At 46.8% G+C, this 21,290-nt stretch overlaps 1 protein-coding gene across 1 annotated transcript in view; it reads right to left on the bottom strand.

The window, feature by feature from the left end:
* Window positions 1-235: 235 nt before the first annotated feature.
* The window catches only part of LOC147679378 (uncharacterized), a 48,383-nt gene continuing 27,328 nt past the window's right edge, over window positions 236-21,290 (bottom strand). Inside the window, exons 2-3 of the mRNA XM_086944716.1 lie at window positions 9,284-9,577; window positions 236-794 (exon numbers count right to left, since the gene is read on the bottom strand). Coding sequence (XP_086800842.1) covers window positions 690-794; window positions 9,284-9,577 — 399 coding nt within the window. The 3' untranslated portion in view covers window positions 236-689. The remainder of the gene's footprint in view (window positions 795-9,283; window positions 9,578-21,290) is intronic.

Below are 21,290 nucleotides of genomic sequence, written 5' to 3'. Positions count from 1 at the left end.
AAGTATTTTATTTTAAAGATGAAATGTGTACCTCATCACGTCATGCTCTACCTTTCCACCAACCCTGAAGTGGCTCATGTTTAACGAATCCTTATATCACCTAGTTAGACCCCAAGAATTTTTTTCCCCTTTCTCAGATGTGATTTTATTTCTCCTGAAACCTTTAATTACGTAGGTATAGGCAGGGAATAATGAAACGATTTGCTTAGAATTTGATACACAACTAAAGCTAGTTGACGTGAAAATAAACCATTCTTTTAATAAAAATAAGGGTTTCAACAATAATAGTGTCATACAAATTGAACTATTTATATTGTAAATTTACATACGACAGGTAGTGATTAAAGAGCTGAGCCCACAATGAATGAGGGGTTTTTCGGGGGTCGAATCCGACGGTGTATTTAACTTTCATCTCTCAGCAAATGACCAGTACTTTGTCTCAAAGCATGCCAGGCAACATTTCCATCCTGTGTTATGGTCTGTATAAAATATTTAGTCATTTCAAGTCTGTGACAGAATCGTTGGTAAAATGGACTCCGGTGACGCAGCGTGTTTTGGGCACAGTAACCCGGAAATGCTTGGTTGAGGCTTGGAAACCAATCAGGCAGACTTCTCTCTGCGCCAGACCAGTCACAGACCCCAAGCAGGTGAACAAGTAGGAGAGAGAATTAGAGAAGGGGGGCTTTCGGCTACAATGCAGGAAAACAGCTGACGCTCCTTGATAGCAGCTTGGTGGTTGGGCCACACTCGCATTTCTTCTTAGCTACCGTGGCGGTGAAACCAGGGCGAGGCACCTAGAACAAAATGAATTTTTGTTAGTTCAGTAGTAGTGGTATTTAGTGTATTCACACAGCTGCAGACTTCACGCACACTTCTGTGCTGAAGAGAATATGTAATATACATTTTAATAAGCTCGATCTATGACCAGGATGATTGACAATATGCAATTTCGCAACTACTGCTTTTTTCGCATAATTATCATCTGCTGCATAATGTGAAGATTTTAACAACAAAAAATATACTTTTCAGTTCAAGTGGATCAAAAGTTAGTAACAACGTGGCAGCGTGGGTTTGCATGCAGTGGAAGGCCCTCTGCAAAGGTTTAGTGGTCATCTTTCAGTACCTTTTTCTGTATTTGATTGTTAAACCGGTAGTAATTAGGTGAAAGCTTTGCTCAGACAGTATTACCATGTATAAAAATGAAAAAAGAATGAAGTAATAGTATTAAAAAACATGCCACATAGGGCCTCATAATTTGGCTTTTCTTGCCATTTAATTTAGTCATGCCTGCTGCATAAATTGGTGCTCCCCAAACAGCTCCAACAACAGCACAGACTTTTCTTCATAGTCAAGGACTTCACTATCCTCTCTCGGGAACTAAAAACAAGCTCTCTACAACACTCTGACCTTTCCAACACAAAATCAATACCATCCAACAAGACTTCACACCCTGCCGAGAACACCATCAACCGCATCGCACCAACCGATGCACTCCAACACCAGCTCACCTCATGGAAGATCCTCACAGAGAAGGAAACGATGTCCATTATGAGATCTATCCACTCCGAAAACCCCCAGCAGACCCCTCCCCACACCATATATTCAACCTCCGCAATCAACCCATCAGCAAAGAACTCACCAAGGTCCTCTATCAACACGGCCCGCTTCCTGCAGAAATGAAAACATGCCGATGTGAAGTTGCTGCTGAAGAAAATATCCACAGATCGAGAAGAACCTAATAACTACCAATCTATCTCCCGGCTCCCTTTCCCAGCCAAAGTAATTGAGAAAGCCATCCACATCCAGCTCACCCAACATCTGGAGAACCACAACCTTCTGGGCCCCTCCCAGTCCAGCTTCAGAGCAAACCACAGCACAGAGCAAGCCCTTGTTACAGCCACGGACGACATTAGAATGCTGCTAGACCACAGAGAAACAGCAACCCTCACCCTCCTCGACTGTTTAGAAAGGACCTCGAGACCTGGATGTTCAACCAATAGGAGAACAGGCAGCAGGATCTCCCCCCCTGCCTCAAGACCATCATGGTTGACGTAGCCCCGCTCTACAAATCCTGAATGATTTATGGATCCCCTGACTTATAATTCAAGTGGCCTTGTGTATGGCATTTTTAAGAATTACCAATATTCTGCATAATTTTCAGATTTTAATTTAAAAAAATGTTTTAAGCTCAAACGTACAAAAGTTACAAAAAAAGCTGCCACAGGTGGGACCACCCAGTCGCAGGCCTTTTATTGGAAAGTGATGGGTCACCTTTCTTTTGCTGTTTGCTGGAATTAGGTGTTAAAGTGGTGCAACGTTTGCCCAGACAGTATTAACATTGTAAAAATGATTTAATAATGGAGGAATACTGCAACAAAATGTGCCACATTGCACTGCACAGTTTGCCTTTTTTGCCACCTAATTTAGTTAAACCTGCTGCATAATTTCTTCCTCCCCTGTCATATAATTCCAAAGCTCCTGATTATAATAAGACAGACATTCACTAAAAGTGTCTGTGGAACCATGCTCAAGATGCCACTGGCTGTCAATAAAGACAGTCCTTCAAACGACACCTCTCTGGCCAGCCCCTGGGTACCGCTGACATGAGCCATAGAAATTATACCTCTGTAGAAAGCAATGGAGCGTGGTTGAAACTAGTGAACCAAAACCTGAGATATTTAATTCACAATGATCATATACCTGTGCATCACGCACAAGGATCATTTGCAGATCTTTCATCTCTTAAATGATGCTAATCAGCTTGTGTCATTGGAAGTGTCCTCGATAACCACAGAATGTGTCCGCTTCTACTCCATTGATGGATACAAATTGAGCCCAATGTATACTTTACATTCCTAACATGTAATAAACTTATTACATGGGAATAACTGGCTGTGAATGCTGCTCCACTCTACTAGGTGGGAGACCGTGTATTTAGCCACTTGGGAAGGTGTGAGGAATCCCACTGGTATTGTACAGAGAATGTTCATGCCATCTGTACTGTTATGGTCATTGACTGGCTTCTTGAACCTCTGACTATATGCCTTGTTTCTCAATCACCTGTACTGTCTGTGCATGTTCGGTCTGTGCCATGCCTGTAAATCACATGCCATTATCCTCTGTATGGTTGGTCACAAGTCAAAATAGAGTTCAAAGAAAAAAAAATAACCTTATTAGATGGCGACCCATGGCTCTGAAGCATTCAGGCATGTCATACACGACAGAGTACTAATATTATCAAATTCCTGTGCTGAGTTGTAGACATTTCTGTAGCACACTATAGAATAAAGTGTCTCAAAGCACAGAGGAGCACACTGAGTGAGGCAGAGACGTATGACTCTTGAATGAGAGCAAATCACTGAGTTGAAACTCCAGATAATATATTTGTAAAGCCTCACTGAGGCTTAAATATTTGAGTTGAAGAAATATAAATATCCCTGGTCTGGTTACTCTTGTTAGCCTTTTGTTTATACTCAGGGCTGAATGGCTGTGCCCTGGGCTGCCAGGTTCTCACCTTCATATTGTAGGGACTGATTGAGGCTGAGTTCACTCACTGAAGCCCTCTGGTGCGCCATCAATGTTTGTGCCACTTTGAAGGGGGCGAGATGCTCTGGTGGAAACTTTATCCCTGGGTCAAAGCTGAAAGATTGGGATGAGGTTGGGGGGGGCAGAGGCACTTCTGAAGACCTGCCAACTTATAAAGACTGTTCTCTATGTGATAGGAGGGGTAGGGCTTGAGGGGCAGTGCTCAGTGCCAAGCACAGTCTGAGGCACCTCTACCCGCCTTCAAGCCCACTGTAAAAGAAACCTTCTAAAGCTGCTGCCGATGTCCTGGGTAGGTTTCACACACTGTAATGAGCATCAGCTGTGCACTGCCTCCACATACAAGATGAAATGAAATGAAATACCAGCATTTGTAAAGCGCACTTCCTCTGGAGAGGTGTTCCGTTGCTGGGGGCCATCGGGAAGATTAAGCGGGCTATTGCCCGGAGTCACATGGTGCTGGGCTAACCTGCCGTCGGCGATCGAACCGTGAACCCCGTGATCCATAGTCGGGCACCCTGGCTGCTGCGCCACACTTCTTCCACAATTATGGAGTCCACTATGTGCAGGGGTGTTATGATTGAAAGGCAGGAATACAGGAGAAGAGTATCTTCAAGAGTATTTATTCTAATTAAAGAAAGACTCCAAACAGCCTCTTGCCAGACGCAACTGGACCAACTGTCCCTGATGCCACAGAAATAACAGCACACTAGAATGTACACCACATCACAGGGATGAGACATTCCAAGCAACATCTTAAAGAAACATAACACATCTCCCCCCTTTGGAGTGAAACAAAAATTAAAGCATAAAAACAGAACATGCTAAGATATGTAAAAACATTAAAACAAAAGTGAAATAAACAAAAGTAAAATACATAATGAAGTCAAGAAACATAATCATTCAAATACGCTGAAAGTCTTCTTTCACCAGCTCCCCTCAATACACGTGATACATCACCAGACCCATCTCCCTCCCTTGCATCAATACCATGTTCAGCAGGCCCATCTACCTCTTCAAAGGAGGAAGAATAAACACGTGATTTTCTAGAGAATTCAGAATCGTCCATCAAACATCCATGGTGAACATTGCTCACCATCAGACTTATCTTCCAAATTTTCCACATGTTTGCAATCACGCCTTTGATATAAGGCCTTCCGTCTTAAGTTCCATGTTTGACCATTAGTCAACCTAACCCAATTACTTCCTACAGTCTCAACTTTAAAAGGTCCTTTAAATTTGTTCACAAAATTGCTATGCCCACCAGGTTTTACTTTGACCCAATCCCCTACATTAATGAAAGGTCTATCATCACAACTCAGCTTATCACAATGTGAGCCTCCCTCTAGGTTTTCTGCGCATCCAAGAGGGAATCAACTTTATGCCAGCCTCCCTCCCCCGCATCATAACAAATGAACTTTTTCCTAAGACAGTGTTCACCGTGGTGCGGTACGCCCACAGCATTTTACTCACAGAATCAAGTACAGATAGACCTGCTCCATATGCCAATTGCATGGTACCTTTAACCATACGGTTTATGCGTTTCACTAATTCATTTCCCTGTGGATTATATAAGGAACAGCAAGAATGTTTTACTCCAACAGAATCCAAAAATAACTTCATCTCACTTGAAGTTAGTGAGCTGGACTGAAGGAAATCCTTCCCTCTTAAAGATGTCAGATAAAACGGCAATAGTGGCAGAAGTTGTAATATTACGCATAAAGGCAACCTCAACCCACTTTGATTTCGCATCCACCAAAACAATAGCATATCTTTCACTTTCCTTCAAAAATGTAAAAGGACCAATAAAATCTAAACAAACCTTTTCCCGAACATCAGCCAACGAAACATGTTGTGGCTCTTTAGAAGATCCAATGCCAACTCTCAACCTTTTTTCAGATTCCTTACACGCTACACACCTTTCCACCCATTCTTTCACCTGCTGATTCATAGAGGGCCACCAATATACTTCCCTCAATCTCTTTATCGTCATAGTCTGCCCCAAATGACCCTCATGCGCTAAAGTTATCAATCTAGTACGCACACCAAGTGGTGGTACAAACATCCTGACGCATGATCACTCCATCATTCGTAACAGATAACTGATATACAATCTTTAAAAACGGCCTCACACCAAGCAGGACATTACTCTCTCTTCTGTTTTTGCCCTTAATCAACTTCACCACACCCATTAATGTTGCATCCTCTTCCATTTCCATAATCCAAGCCTTCTTTTGAACGGCGTTTGCAAAACCCTCCAATGCATCATCAACATTTGCTACCACTTCTTCAGTAGATAAATCAGACACTACAGCCTCCTTATCCGGAAGTCTTGACAAACAGTCAGCAACTCTGTTTCTCCATCCTGGGACATACTCTACCTTACAGTCAAAATCTTGCAATTTCACAGCAAGCATCGCCAATCTACCTGAACAATTGCTTATACCACCTGGACCCAATACTTTTAACAAAGGTTTATGGTCCGTACGCAACCTAAAACGACTTCTCCACAAAAATACCCTAAATTGATTGGTAGCCCAAGCCGCAGCTAAAGCCTTCCTTTCTATGACCGAGTAATTTCTCTCGGACTCAGACAAGGAACGTGAGGCGAACGCCACCGTTTTTTCATCTCCACCACGCACTTGTGCCAGAACAGCCCCAATGCCCACAGCACTGGCATCTACTGTGACAGTGTTGTCAAGTCCATTTTGAAAAGGAGTCAACACCTCAGCATGCACTATTTCATCTTTTATTTGTTCAAATGCAGACTGCTGCGTTTTCCCCCAATCAAATCTTTTACCCCTTCTCAAAAGTTCTCTCAAAGGCTCAGTTTTGTGTGAAAAATTTAACACAAACTTTGAATAATATTCTACAAGACCCATAAAGGATCACAAAGAGTGTCCGTCATGTGGCACCCTTGCATTTACAATGGCACTAACCAGGTTTTCTTTAGGTCTTATCCCTTCCTTTGTAACCAAATGCCCCAAATACTCCACCTGTTGGGTCATGAACTTGCACTTTTCTCTCCTCAAAGTCAAGCCACCCTTTGCAATTCTATCCAAAACCTTGGCAAGGGTTAAGTTGTTTTCATTATGATCCTTACCGAATATCAGGATATCATCCTGAAACACCACGGCGTTATCTACCCCTGACAGAATTGAGTTAATTAGTCGCTGAAAAACACTCGCAGCCGAACACAACCCGAACGGCAACCTGCAAAACTGAAAAGTGCCCTCACCCGTGATGAATGAAGTAAGTGATTTAGATTAATCACTGAGTTCGACCTGGTGGTATGCACTTCTCATGTCAAGTTTTGTGCATACTTTTGCACCATCAATCATCAAAATTAACTTGTTTATATTAGGCAGAGGAAACATATCAGTTATAATGTTCTCATTTAAGCTCCTCAAATCCACACAGAATCTGAGAGAGCCATCCGGCTTGCTCGTAATAACGACCGGAGATAACCATTCAGCGTCCTCTACAGGTTCAATCACTCTGTCATCTAGAAGCTGCTGAATGATTTCCTTCACCTTTGCCCTGGCTGCTATAGAAACCCTTCTTGCACAATGCTTAATGGGAATTTAGTATTTTTTTAGCTTGATGACATGCTGGTACCCTTTGAATCTACCCAGCGTGGGTTCAAAAACAGCAATACATTTTTCCAACAATTCATTCAAACTGTAAACATTACAAGCATTCACACTCATAACAGGAACTTCCGCCCTGGGATCAAATTTAATATCCAAATCATACTGGTGTGGACAACTCAGAATTGGTGATCCCTCTTCAGCCATATAAGCCTTGCCATGTGTTTCTTTCCCTTCAAACACCATCTTTGCTTCCATATATCCCACAACACTAATGTCACTCCCTTGGTACGCTTTTAAAACCACATCAGATCTTGACAGAGTGTCAATGTGCCAAATTTGTTCATACATGACCAAAGGAATGATGTTATACAATGATCCGTTATCTACTATCAAGGAAACTGACTTCACATTTATCTCAAAGTCAGCTTTAGGTCGTGTTCTTCTCCTTTCCAGACCTTCCACATCAATCTCTTTATCGTCATGGTCTTCCCCAAATGACCCTCATGAGCTAAAGTTATCAATCTAGTACGCACACCAAGTGGTGGTACAAACTTATCCTGACGCATGATCACTCCATCATTCGTAACAGATAACTGATCTACAATCTTTAAAAACAGCCTCACACCAAGTGGGAGATTACTCTCTCTTCTGATATTGCCCTTAATCAACTTAACCACGCCCATTAATATCCCATCCTCGTCACCAAATTTGTTATGATTGAAAGGCATGAATACAGGAGAAGAGTATCTTCAAGAGTATTTATTCTAATTGAAGAAAGACCCCAAACAGCCTCTTGCCAGACGCAGCTGGACCAACTGTCCCTGATGCCACAGAAATTACAGCACACTAGAATGTACACCACATCACAGGGATGAGACATTCCAGGCAGCATCTTAAAGAAACATAACAAGGGGTTTCCAGCTCACCTTTTGTTAACATTGTGTGGCATCAGCTCTTCACCACGGAGATGAAATTGTGTGGGACTCTGTATCAGCGTGTGAGTTGGAAGATATACTCTTCACTCAAAAATTCAAACACAGCTGCTCCTGTTCAATAAAATTCCTCTTTCTCCCATGTAAATGAGTGCCTCTTTAAGACAACAATTCAAAATTATTCTTGGTTTCTCAAAATTCGAGCATTGACGAGAGCTCCATGGAATTATTCTGGTTAGTACTAATTTTTCATATTGATTACTAATATAGCATATCACACAAATTGAAGTGCCTCTTGAATGATTATTAATATTTAATAACACTTAAGTCAGTAGCTCTACTTCTATAAAACTAGGCAGGATACATATCTGAGTTGGCGCAGGTGCATTTGTTACTTGTGACCTGGAATCCACACATACATTTCGGAAGTGGTGGCTCGCCGAAATAAGCTAGCCAGTCATACCAACAGTGGGCGATATTCATGGCAAAGTGATGCAGTGCAGCAAGTCACTTTACTGCACTGCTTCACAGGGAAAAGGCAGGGACGCGCTATATTTATCCCAATATGGTGCATTCCAGTCTTTTCCCCTGCGCTGGCACACAAAGGGCTGCCTAGCACCAACGTAGGCACCCTTGCACCGCGGTGCAAGGTTGTCTCTGTTGCATGCAGGATGGCTTTTATGCAGGAAGGTGCTCCTTCCTATGCAAACACAATTCCCTGAGGTATATTCCTGCCATTTTGCAGCACACATAGAAAGAGGAAGTAAGGAGGAGAAATAAAGATATTGCTCCTTGTTACGCCCCCTTGGGAAGGCGTTGCATTTTGGAGCATTCTTAGGTTTACCAGTTCTGGTAAATCTGGGACTGCTTAAAAATTCATGGGAGTTGCATGGGAACACCCATGCAACTCTCATGGAATGCCTTTTCAAGGCAAAGTAACGCAAGGCGGCAAAGTAATGCAAGGCAGAAATTTACGCTGCATTGCGTTACTCCAGGTTTATGAAGTCACTCAGGGCCATGCAAAGTGGCCTTGCGTTGCTTCATAAATCTAATTTTTCAGTGGGGTTGAGCAATCATCTTGTTGCACAAAGCAACAGCGACGCAACTGGGCTCATATATATGGCTCAGTGTGTCTGAAGTCTGTTACACATTAGAAAAAGAAAGATATTGTGGTCCAAATTTGAGCTCAGCGTCCACTATCAGAGTCCTGCTTACCTTTCCATGATTAGCTTTGGAAGCAGAGGGTGTCGTAGTAGATGCTGACTGCGCCTGTGGAATGGACTTTGATAGAGGTCCTATATCATAGCTCCTCATACTACTTGTAGTAGACGTAAGACCTGAAAAGCTCGTCGCCGAGTAGGCTCTTCTAAGTGATTTGTCTCCAGGACAGGAAGACAGCCTCACATTCCTCGGCGCTAACTTTCTTTTCATCAGAAGAGCAAACTGCTTTTTCTCTTCATTCAGCTGCCTCATTCGACTCAGCTGTTGATGTTCCAACTTTTTTAAAGTCTGAAAAAAATTATAGAAAATCACATTTATAAAAGTTGACAAGCTTTTCAAAATATTAGAAATGGTAGTAATGTTTTTATACGATACAGTTGTAGTAGCGTGATAAATTCCTCAAATACTGCTTATGGGAAAAAGAAACTAAGAATTATTACAAAACTAAAAGTACTTACCTAAGTGGGCTTTGTTGGTTTTGTGGATATTTTCCTACTGCACAAGGTCAGCAGCCCATAAAGTTTTATATGTGTGGCAAACACAGTGATCTAATGGGTTTTTATTGTTACACTGTGCACACAAACTGCTATGATATATTAGCCATAGTTTGACATAATTACATTTAACCAGTCGAAATAACAGATTGTTCAAGTGTGTGTTTTATCTTACTACATGACTCAAGAGGACAGGATAGGTGAAAAGGTATATTTGAGAAGAGAGATCATTTAATGAATACTTAATGAGCATGCAATATGTCAACATGTTTCGGTCACTGAAGTAAAAGGGTTGACATTCCTCAGGACATAAAATTGTTAGTTACTCTCTGGACAATTCTAGGCCTTTAGCATTTAGTGGTATATTTATATTTTTACTTTCCTGCGCCACTAGATCATTGAATGCAGCCTAGATATCTGGTATTGAATTTGACAAGGTACATGTGTTTAAACCCCATTCAAAAACAATTATCTAAAAAATCACTGTGTTTCTTGCCATACCATTTTATATTAACAACATATATTGCTAGGCACACCTCATAAACTTCTTCAAGCCTATTCCCTACGAGAGCCTCTTTACAGGAAAGCCCAATCTCTATATATCCGGGTTGCCGCCTTGAAATCTCTGTTCTTTTCTTTTGTTTATGCCCAACACGATTCTTGCGGATTACGATTAGAGTTCTTTGTTTTAAATCAACTGTTCCATGGTCACAAGACCCCAGAAGCGCTGCGGCATTGTGGGTTGCTTGTGGTCCCTTGCAGACATGGCCTAGGAGTTTAAGATAATCTGCCCCTTTTGGGGTGGGGCCACAGCTCTTTTACATATGATCATGTCTCTAGTGGCACCGTGAGCAATAAAACGCTGGATTGGAATGCAGCCCAGCTTTCTAACCAGCGGCTGACCTTAATTCAAGGATTACATCCATAACTTTTTGTTTTTCTTTCATAACCTATGTATAGCTTGTTTCTGTCATTTTGTTGCCTGGTGGCAATCTCAGCAGTCTGTGGTTTTCTGATGATCAGAGTCATAGAAGCAAGAGATCATTGGGGCATATTTACAGGGGAAGCGGTGGAGTGAGGCGTTAGCCTTCTGGCATAATGCCTCACTCAGCAACTTCAGAAACTCAGGGCTGCACCATATTTACAAGAATATGGTGCAGCCTTGCGTTTCCCCCTGCGCTGGCGCTACAATTAGCAGCCTAGCGCCAACGCAGGCACCATTGTACCATAGTGCAAGGGTGTCTTCGTGCAGGAGAAGATTGTTTATGTGCAGGAAGGTCCCCCTTACTGCACATGAACAATCTTTAAATGCTGTTTTGTAACTTTTATGTGTACTGCTTAATGCAGCACACACAGAAAACAGCAAAAAAGAGGAAAAATGAAACATTTCTCCTTGTTGCTCCAGGTCTGTCCTGGTCTTAATTCTGGTGCTGCCTCCTATTTACGTCTCCCTTGTAAATAGGAGGCAGCATCAGAATCAATAGGTGTTGTGGTGGAACGCCCACAACAACACCCACTGCCCTCCCCTTTCACGCTAATCATAGTGTGAAAGGGGCAGCGTTAAGCCACGTTAAGTGGCTTAACGCTGCCTTGTAAATAAGGCGATGCTCCTATCGCCGCAGAAATGTCTAAAAAGCGACATTCCCATGGCAATAGGGGCTTGTAAATAGGCCCCCTTGTATCTAGTATGTAATGGTGGAACTGCTCAGTGATAGTTTCTATTGGTTCAAAGTGATGACCAGTGGTCACAGAGGTGTGACAAGTGCAGCCGCACTGTAAATAATCTCCTGAGTGTGATAAATCAGTCCTCAGCCAGGGCCTGCTCAGGCCGGGTGTCACAGTGCAGAACAGGCCACTGTGTTTCTTACCCCCTGCCAAGAATGGGAGATGTGTTCCCACTTTTAAAAGAAACAGTTCTGGGCACGCTCCAGCGGGGACAATCTCCTCCTGGCTTATTCTCAAGTTTCACGAACCAGAAAAGCCAATCAGCATTTCAAAAGCTGCAAAATAAGCAAAATCTGTTTTATTTACTTCCCTCCACACAGTCCTCTTTCAATACTCCCTTTTCATGTTTCTAGGGAGATATCCTGTTTTCTAATTATATTTCCTCTTTAAATACTCACGTGCTTCTTTAACGATCGACCGAAACTTACCAGGCAGTGCAGCTGTCTGGTTTGCTAATGACATTGTGGGGACCCTCTGAAAGCTTCCCTGGGAATGCGTTCCACCCATTCCTTACCATTGGCTTTGTGGTTTCGAACTCACATTTACTTGCTTTCTATTTGCTGACTTTCTCTAAAAGTCGACTATGCCTCTCTACACTACACCATTCTACTCTATGCCAATGCAGTGTATGCCACTCTACTCTACACCACTGCTCTCACTGCCACTGCACTCCACCGCTCCATTCTAGGTCACTCCACTCTACTCTGCACAACTGCACTCCACTCCATGCCACTCTACGCCTAAGCACTCTATGCCAATCCACTCTACACCACACTCTAATCTACTCTGCAATACTGCACTCCACACCACTGAACTCTATGCCACTCAACTCTACTCTGAAACAATGCACTTCACGCCACTCTACTCCAGTGTGCTCAACTCCAACTACTCCATTGTACTTTACACCACTGCACTCTAGACCACTGAAATCAGCGATGTACCACTCCACTCTAAGCCACTTCACTCTATTCTGAAATAATCTACTCTACATCACTGTACTCTACACTATGCTACTGCACTCTACGCCACTACACTCTACTCTGATGCACACTAACCTAATACACTCCACTCTACACGACTGCACTCTACGACACTCTACTCTGTGACACTGCACTCTCAGCCATTGAACTCTATGCCACTCTATTCTGCACCACTGCACTCTATACCTCTACACTCTACACCACCACACTCTACACCATTCTACTCTACACCATTGCACTCTACCCTGCACAACTATACTCTATGCTACTGCACTCTACAATGCACCACTCCACTCCATATCGCTTCGTTCTACACTGAAACAATCTACTCTATGCCACTGTACTCTATGCTATTATACTCTGCGCCACTGTACTCTATGCCACTGCAGTTTATGCTGTACTACTACACTCTAAGCCACTGCACTCTACACCACTTTACTCAAAACCAATGCACTCTACTCCAATATACTCTGCGCCACTGCACTCATTGCCACTTTACTGAAAACCAATGCAATCTACGCCAATATACTCTGTGCCACTGCACTCATTGCCACTTTACTGAAAACCAATGCAATCTACGCTAATATACTCTGCACCACTGCACTCTATGCCACTGCACTGTACGCCACTCAACACCATTGCACTCTGTGGCATTGCACTTTACGCCACTCTGTTCTACTCTGCTCCACTATACTCTATGCTATTGCTCTCTATGCCACTGCACTCTACGCCACTGCACTCTACACCAATGCACTCTACACCAATGCACTCTTAGCACTCTTAGCCACTTCACTCTACACCACTCTACTCCGCTATGCGCCACTCCACTATGCGCCACTCTACTTTACGTCACTGCAATCTACGGTGTACCACACCACTCTATTCTACTCCAAACCACTCTACACCACTGTACTCCGCCCCATTCTACTTTAATCGCTGCACTCTATGCCACTGCATTCAATGACCATGCATTCTACACCACTTTACTAAAAAACTATGAACTCTATGCCACCACACTCTACACTACTCCACTCTGTGCCACTCCACTGTACGCCACTCTAGTTTGTCACTGCAATCAACTGTGTACCACTCCATGCCACTCTACTCTGCACCACTCTACACCACTGCACTCTACCCCACTCTACTTTAATCGCTGCACTCTATGCCAATGCACTCTACACCGCTTTACTAAAAAACAATGCATTCTACGCCACTGCACACTACGCCAATCTATTTTTCACCACTGAACTCTATGCCACTAAACCCTGCAACACTCTATGCCACTGCACTCTCTTCGACTCTACTCTATACCATTGCACCCTACATCCCTACACTCTACGTCACTGCACTCCATGCCACTCTATTCTAATCTGCACCATTGTACTCTATGCCACTGTTCTCTACACCAATGCACTCTGTGTCACTCTACCCTACACAACTGCACTCTCAGCCACTGAACTCTACGGCACTCTACTCTACTGTATGCCACTGCCCTCTACTCTGCACCACACTACTCTACAGCACTGCACGCCAGTACACTCTATGCCAGTCTAGTCTGGATCACTTCACTCTACTCAACTGCACTCCAGGCCAGTCCACTCTAAACCAGTCTAATCTACTCTGCACCACTGCATGGTACTCCACTGGACTCTACGCCACTCTACTCTATGCCACTGCACTGCATTCCACTTCGCTCCACTCCACTCTACGCCACTTCACTCTGAAATAATATACTCGATGCAACTGCACTTCAAGCCACCCTATTCCAACCTGCACCACTCCACTCTATGCCAATGCAATATACACAGGGCCACTCTACTCTAAATTACTGCACTCTACGCCAATGCACTCTACATCACTTTACTAAAAAACAATGCACTCTACATCACTGCACTCTAGATGCTATCAGGGGCGGCCTTAGGCATGTGCAAGCTGTGCACCTGCACAGGGCCACCAAACCCCAGGGGCCACCACACCAATATATATCCTTAATATATAAATCTTCTGAGGATGGAGACATATTTGTGTGGCGGCCCCTGGCAGGGATTTGGTGGCATCCGGCTCTGTTCCACTTCTTAACCCTGACCCCCCCCTCTTAACTGGCCTCCGCGCTCCGCCCTGCCGGGAACCCCTCTTCCGGGGCCCCCTACCTACGCTCCCTGCCCAGTGCCGCCATGAGCCTAGAGCCGCCCCTGATGCTATACTCTACAACACTCTACTCCACTGCACTCTATGCCTGTTTACTCTACACCATTGCACTCTACCTCACTGCAATCTACACCACTCTATTCTACTGTGTACCACTGCTCTCTATGCCTCTCTACTCTGCACCACTCTCATTTATACCACTGCACACTATGCCACTCCACTTTGCAACACTCTGTGACACTCTACTCTGCACTCTCTGTCACTAAATTAAATGGGTTAGCTACCAGTTTACACTTAGGTATTGCATTTTTAATTGAAGCAGCAGCTACCATAGGTTATAGGGCACTTAGGGCTCTGAAATTTTAACTTGCACATTGCACCAGCAGTACCTACTTCTCCCGCTCCCGGGAATTCTCTTTTCCACCTCCCCGGTCCACCGCGAGCTTGCTCGTTTGTTGTGGAGGGAGGGCCCTGCTATTCCTGTACCTTCCATACTTCCCCTCACTTCCAGTGGGCTGCGAGAGCACGGTCTAGTGGTTGCCGTATCTCCCCCATAAAACCGGATGTGTTGGCCTACGCGCAGCGGACGCGTGCCGGCGGCGCGCCGAAGGCAAGCCTGTCTGCGTCCGTCCGCGGCAGTCCGGAGCAAGGGACCCGTCACTATGCCTGTATACAAACTTACTCATTAGACCAACTAGAGCATCTCCAAGGGGAGCATGAGATCGACGACAGTCTTAAGTGCACCTTGGAGCACCACGGATTACTGGTGGTCTGTCCCACACAGCACCGTACAGGCCATACCGTGGCTCAATCTACCAAGCTTGCTACCCCAGCTGTTCACGCAAAAAGTGATTTTAAACTGCCCCCGGCCAAGTGTAGGAGCAGCAATCTGTCTATTTATTACCTAAATACCCGCTCCCTGTGCAAACATCAGCTAGAGCTATTTTCGTTGTTAGACACTAACAGACCGGACATCTTATTTTTAACGGAAACATGGCTCACGCCTGAGTCCACTCCATATACTCTAGCGGCTATCCCCGAATCTTATTACATCTGGCAGTCGGATAGAGCAGCGGGCAGAAGAGGAGCGGGGGGTAGCGGCTATTATCAATAAAACGTATCAGTTTACCTCATTGTCCACCATCCAAGTCCCACACACTGAAATCTTAACTATCAAACTGGAATCATCCCAGCTTTCCCTAGCATGCATGGTTGTTTATCCCCCACCTCACTCAATGCCAAATTTCCCCCACGCATTTGGGGATTTGATTGCACAACTTGTGATCAATCACACAAGGGTGCTGATAGTTGGCGATTTCAATTACTGGCCCAAGAAAAGTAAGGAAGATTCCTTATCTCGTGACTTCACAGACACCCTGGTCAGCTTAAACTGTACCCAGAACATACATACAGCCACGCACAATAAGAGCCACATTTTAGACCAAGTGTGGACCCAGAACCTAACCATTTCTCCTATAAATATTATTCCCTGTGTATGGTCCGATCACTACCTGATCATGTTCACAACTTCGATTATCAGCTCAGTTACCTCCATTAAGCCAGGCAGTATGACAGCCAAGAATTGGAATGGAGCAAATATAGAGCAATTCCACACAATACTAGTCAACACAGCCTCTCCCACCCCGCACCCTTCGATGTTATGTTGTGTTATGTTACTGTCTCTTGTATAGCGCAACAAATCCCCTGGGGGCATCTCGGCGCTTAACTCTAGGCCAACCTGATGAGCAGACAACACGGAGTAGAAAGGGATTTAGAACAACAGAGCCTTTAAATGTTTCCTAAACATCAGGTAGGGAGAGGTTTCTCGCAAGGACAGCGGTAAACTGTTCCAGTATTTAGGCGCAAGGCATGAAAATGCCATGGCCCCAAATCTGCGAAGTCTGGTACGTGGAACCACCAATAGCTGTTGGGGCGCTAGAGGGCGCGCTTGCGGAATGGCTGCCTAGACCTGCAGCCCCCGCTCTTTGGTAATTAATCCTACCTAGATCCTGCGCCACGGGGTGCCGTATCACCCCCAGAAGACCGGACTCCGCATCCAAGTGGGGTTCTCTGCACTCGTCCCAAGTTTGGTGCTGCTGCGAGCCCTGGAGCCGTAGTTACGGGCTGCTGAAATCTGCCCGGCTCTCGCTCTGGAGCTGCGTGAGACGGACGCTCGGCTACTGCAGGTACGCGATCCCGGGGACTGTCACGAGGTTCCCAGGCTACATCGGGACTTTGCTTCCACGATCCTTCTGGGGCGGCGTGTGGGGGCGGCTGTGCAGGTAGGCGGCTGCTAAGGAATTCGCCTTGGTTCCCCCCCCCCCCCTCCCCCAGCCATCGCTGACTCACCTCGCTTGCGCTGAGAGGGAGACGCTCCTGTTACGACGCCTGCAGCTACGGCACCTCTGGACTGTCGTGCCCGTCGTCCACAGTGCCGCAGACCCTGGCTTGCGCGGACCGCTGGACCCACTGACCGGGGGTTGGGGCTGGCCCCCCTGCGCGGAGTGCCCCTGTCGCGTCCCGCCTCACCCGCCTGAAGATTGCTGCACCATATCGAGCGCTGGGTGCGCTGACGGCTGTGCACGTGTCGCATGGCTGCTATCCTGTGTGGTGCCGACCGGTGAGTCGTGATACCCTGCCGCTGACTGTCGCAGCCTGTTCTTTTGATCTGACCCTGCTGCCCGTCATAGCTGTCGGTGCTCTGGCCTTTCTTGTACCCAGCTTCCATGCAGCGAGTGCCTATTGCTGAGACCACGTGCCCATGGTTGGACATACAGCCACTACCTCTGAGCGCTTAGAGACTGCATAGTGCTCCTGTTGGCAACGCCTCTACTGCTATATATTGAGACACACCGAGCTCAAGATCCTTCTGCCTGCTGCTGGCTGCTTCTCACCTGCGGTGTCTAACCTTGCGCTGCAGTGCTTTGCCGTCCCTCGTCTTGGCCCATCACTTGCCTCCGGTCACTGCCATGGGGCGACCCGAGACGCGCCAGCCCAAGCTGAGTTTCGACAGCGCTCGCAAAAGTGCCACATCGACACAGATGAACCCGGGGCCCAGCGTGCCACCTCCGCAACCTGCCCCGCCTCCTGCCCCTGCTGCGGACCTTACCAACCTGATACAGGAGATGCGTCAGGGCTTCGCCACCGTTGTGGAGAAGGTAGATGGCGTCACGGCTCGACTGGACGCCCTGGTCCACAAGGTGGATCGCCATGAAGAACGTCTCACGACTGCGGAACAGAGAATCTCCGACAACACTGATGCCACCACGGCCCACACGACGCAGCTGGCAAGACTGGACAATCTCCTTTGCGTCATAGCGGCAAAGAATGAGGACTTAGAAGCACGCAGCCGCCGGAACAACATTCGCATTACAAATGTGCCGGAGTCCACTGCTACGGGCAGAATGGAGTTATACGTGGAGAAATTGCTTAAGGGCTCAATCGGAGAGGAAGCTTTCTCGCCCCAGTTCATTGTGGAGAGGGCCCACCGCTCCCTGGCGCCTGTGCCCCAACCTGGTCTGCCACCGAGACCTATAATTGCTCGACTCCTGAATTATCGCGACCGTGATACGGCCCTCAGAGCTGCCCGGACTCAAAGATCACTGCGGTACGACGGCATCACCTTCTCCATCTACCCCGACTTTACGCCGATGGTTCAGGATGAGCGGCGCAAGTTCCTTCCAGTGAAAAAAAAACTGCGGGAGGCCCAAATAGACTATGCCCTCTTGTATCCTGCAAAGCTTAGAATTACCCTCCAGGGCAAACAACGCTTTTTCACCAACCCGCAAAAAGCTGAGGACTTCCTGAAGACGATCCGGAGAGCACGCAGGGACGACCATGTATCTGCGGACGAACAGGAGAATGCTGACCTACCTCCAACGCACCACGATGATTGATTGACCCCACATACTTTGAGCTGTATGTGCATTATGCCGGCCTGCTTGCTGGCAGCGGCTCACACTTTGAGAGCTGGGGTGATACGAGAGCGGCGAACTGTCTGGACCCTGCACCCCAGTGGTAACGTATACCAAGGACCACTCTCTCGGCCCTAGTCTCCACCGAGGGCGGTATAGTTCTGGAGCTATGGGCCGGATAGTGGCAGTGCGCACTTTCTGATGTACCACTGTCGGGTGTTCCCCATTGACTTGTTGTGTTTTTGGCTGTTTGCGTTACTACAGCTGGGGGGGAGGTGGTGGGGGGAGGGCTGCGTGGGGGGATCCATGGCTACTGGCATGTTTGGGATGCTGGGGTGGGTGGGGGGTGGTTGGGTTTCATGAGGTTGACATTGCTTAGACTGTGTGTATATTTGCTAACCTGGTGTATGACTTGGTCCTGCAGGGGCGGTTGTGGGTTCATGCTATGGCCCCCTCGGGCGCTCTCGCTTCTACTGTTGCTATGTCCATGGCTGCTGTGAATGCAACTGCGCGACTGACATGTCTATCATGGAATATCCGAGGGTTGAATGATGCTAAAAAGTGCAGGAATGTTATTGCCTACCTGAATAGACATCATGTACAGGTAGCCATGCTGCAGGAGACACATATGCCCATACGAAGGGATACATCTTTTGCATCGAAATGGGCTGGTACCCGCGTCTTTTCCTCCTATTCGTCTTATGCAAGAGGTGTGGCGATTCTCATTGCCCGCGGAGTACCTTTCCACCGCTTTGGAGAGGAGATAGACGGGGAGGGACGATATGCTTTGTTATGGGGTAGGGTGGGGCATGACATCTATTTATTTGTCTCAATGTATGCACCGAATATTGACTCTCCTGCCTTTTTTTCCTCATTGTGGGGTAAGATTGTGTCCATTGGGGCGCGACACATCATCTGGGGTGGTGATTTCAACCTGGCGCTGGCGCCCCCCCTTGACAGAGCGGATGGTGTTAGTTCCTACAAGCCCCGTGCCAGGGAAGCTTTGGAGGGAGTGGTAGAGGAGGGTGGGCTACTGGATGCCTGGAGACACCTACATCCCCTCGGGCGGGAGGGCACACACTTCACATCTCACACCGGGACATGGGCGCGCTTAGACTATTTTCTGGTTACCCGAGACATTGCTATGGGGCTGTTGGGGGTGGACCATTTGCCCAGAACCTATTCAGATCACAGCCCTGTGAGGTTGCAGTTCCGAACTCCTGGGTGGGACAGTCTGAGGCCACAGTGGAGACTAGGTCCCGATGTGCTTCTCGACGCTCTCTTTCGCACAGAACTGGGTGAAGAGATTGGGATTTCTTTCCTAGGAACAAGGACTCAGTGGAGTCAGTTGAACACATATGGGAAGCTTTCAAGGTCACTATCAGGGGGTTCTGCATCTCCAAAAGCCACAGGGTTTTGCGAGATATCCTGCGCACCATCACCACACTAGAGGGGGACCTGCGGGATCTGGAGCTCCGCATGGCGTCGGATACTGACCCACGCCTACATGTGACCTTTAGAGAGACACTGTCCAAATATGAGGAGGAGGCAGCCAGGGAAGCGAAATTTCGGGGTAAACACTGGGTGGCCCGGAGATACTGTGAGGGGGATAGGCCTGGAAAAGTGCTCGCTGCGCTCACACGTCCATCACAAGTGCACAACACTATACTAGAGCTTACCGATGAGGCCGGTGCCACCATTAGAGATTCGGATGCGATACTCACTGCCTTCACGACACACTACTCATCACTATATACATCCACAGCAGAGGCGGACACGCCATACGCTGAATACCTAAATGAAGTGGCGTTGTGCTGGCTTAGAGATGGTGACAGGGAGTTTCTTGCAGCACCTTTCGAACTAGACGAGGTTCGCGAGGCCATCATGTCCCTCAAAAATGGTAAAGCTCCGGGGCTTGATGGCATCCCAGCCGAATTCTACAAAGCCTATATCGATATTATGGCGCCCGTGCTTAGAGAGGTCCTTACCGAATCCCTGGCTGATGGGATACTACCCTGTTCTATGCGCGAGGTGGTTATCACCTCCCTTCTGAAACCGGATAAGGATCCCTCCTCCTGTGACTCTTACCGCCCACTTTCCCTCCTAAACTGTGACGTCAAGATCCTCGCCAAGATTCTGGCCACACGGCTCTCGTTACAAATGACCAGAATTGTCCTGCCTGACCAATCTGGCTTCGTTGCGGGCAGATCCACATCCCATAATCTTCGCACCCTCTTCTCCCTGCTCCGCACGGTCCACCCTGACGTCCCAGTGGCGGCTGTGTTCCTGGACGCCACCAAGGCGTTCGACTCTGTCGAATGGCCCTACCTCTTCTCGGTCCTGGCCAGCATGGGTTTCCCTAAAATGTTCCTAGCCTGGGTGCGCCTCCTATACACGGATCCTACGGCGAAAGTACTGATAAATGGAAAACTGTCGCAACCTATCACACTCACGAGAGGCACCCGCCAGGGATGCCCGCTCTCGCCTCTATTATTTGCTATCGCGGTCGAACCTCTTGCCTGTCGCCTACGTCAATTACACCGAGCGGGAGCGGTACAATGCCTGCAGCGGCAAATTGATGTGTCCCTCTATGCGGATGACATCACGCTATATGTCAAATATCCGGACCTACACCTCAATCCCCTGCTTCGGGAATTCGTCCTTTTCGGAGGGGTGTCAGGTGTTCACATCAATTGGTCTAAGTCGCAATTTTTTCCTCTTACGGATGCGGTGCACACCT

The sequence above is a fragment of the Lissotriton vulgaris genome, chromosome 11 (genome assembly GCF_964263255.1).
Source record: "Lissotriton vulgaris chromosome 11, aLisVul1.2, whole genome shotgun sequence".
Lineage (NCBI taxonomy): Eukaryota > Metazoa > Chordata > Amphibia > Caudata > Salamandridae > Lissotriton > Lissotriton vulgaris.
Note: the sequence above shows the minus strand (reverse complement) of the source record. Positions and strands in the feature narration are given on the sequence as shown.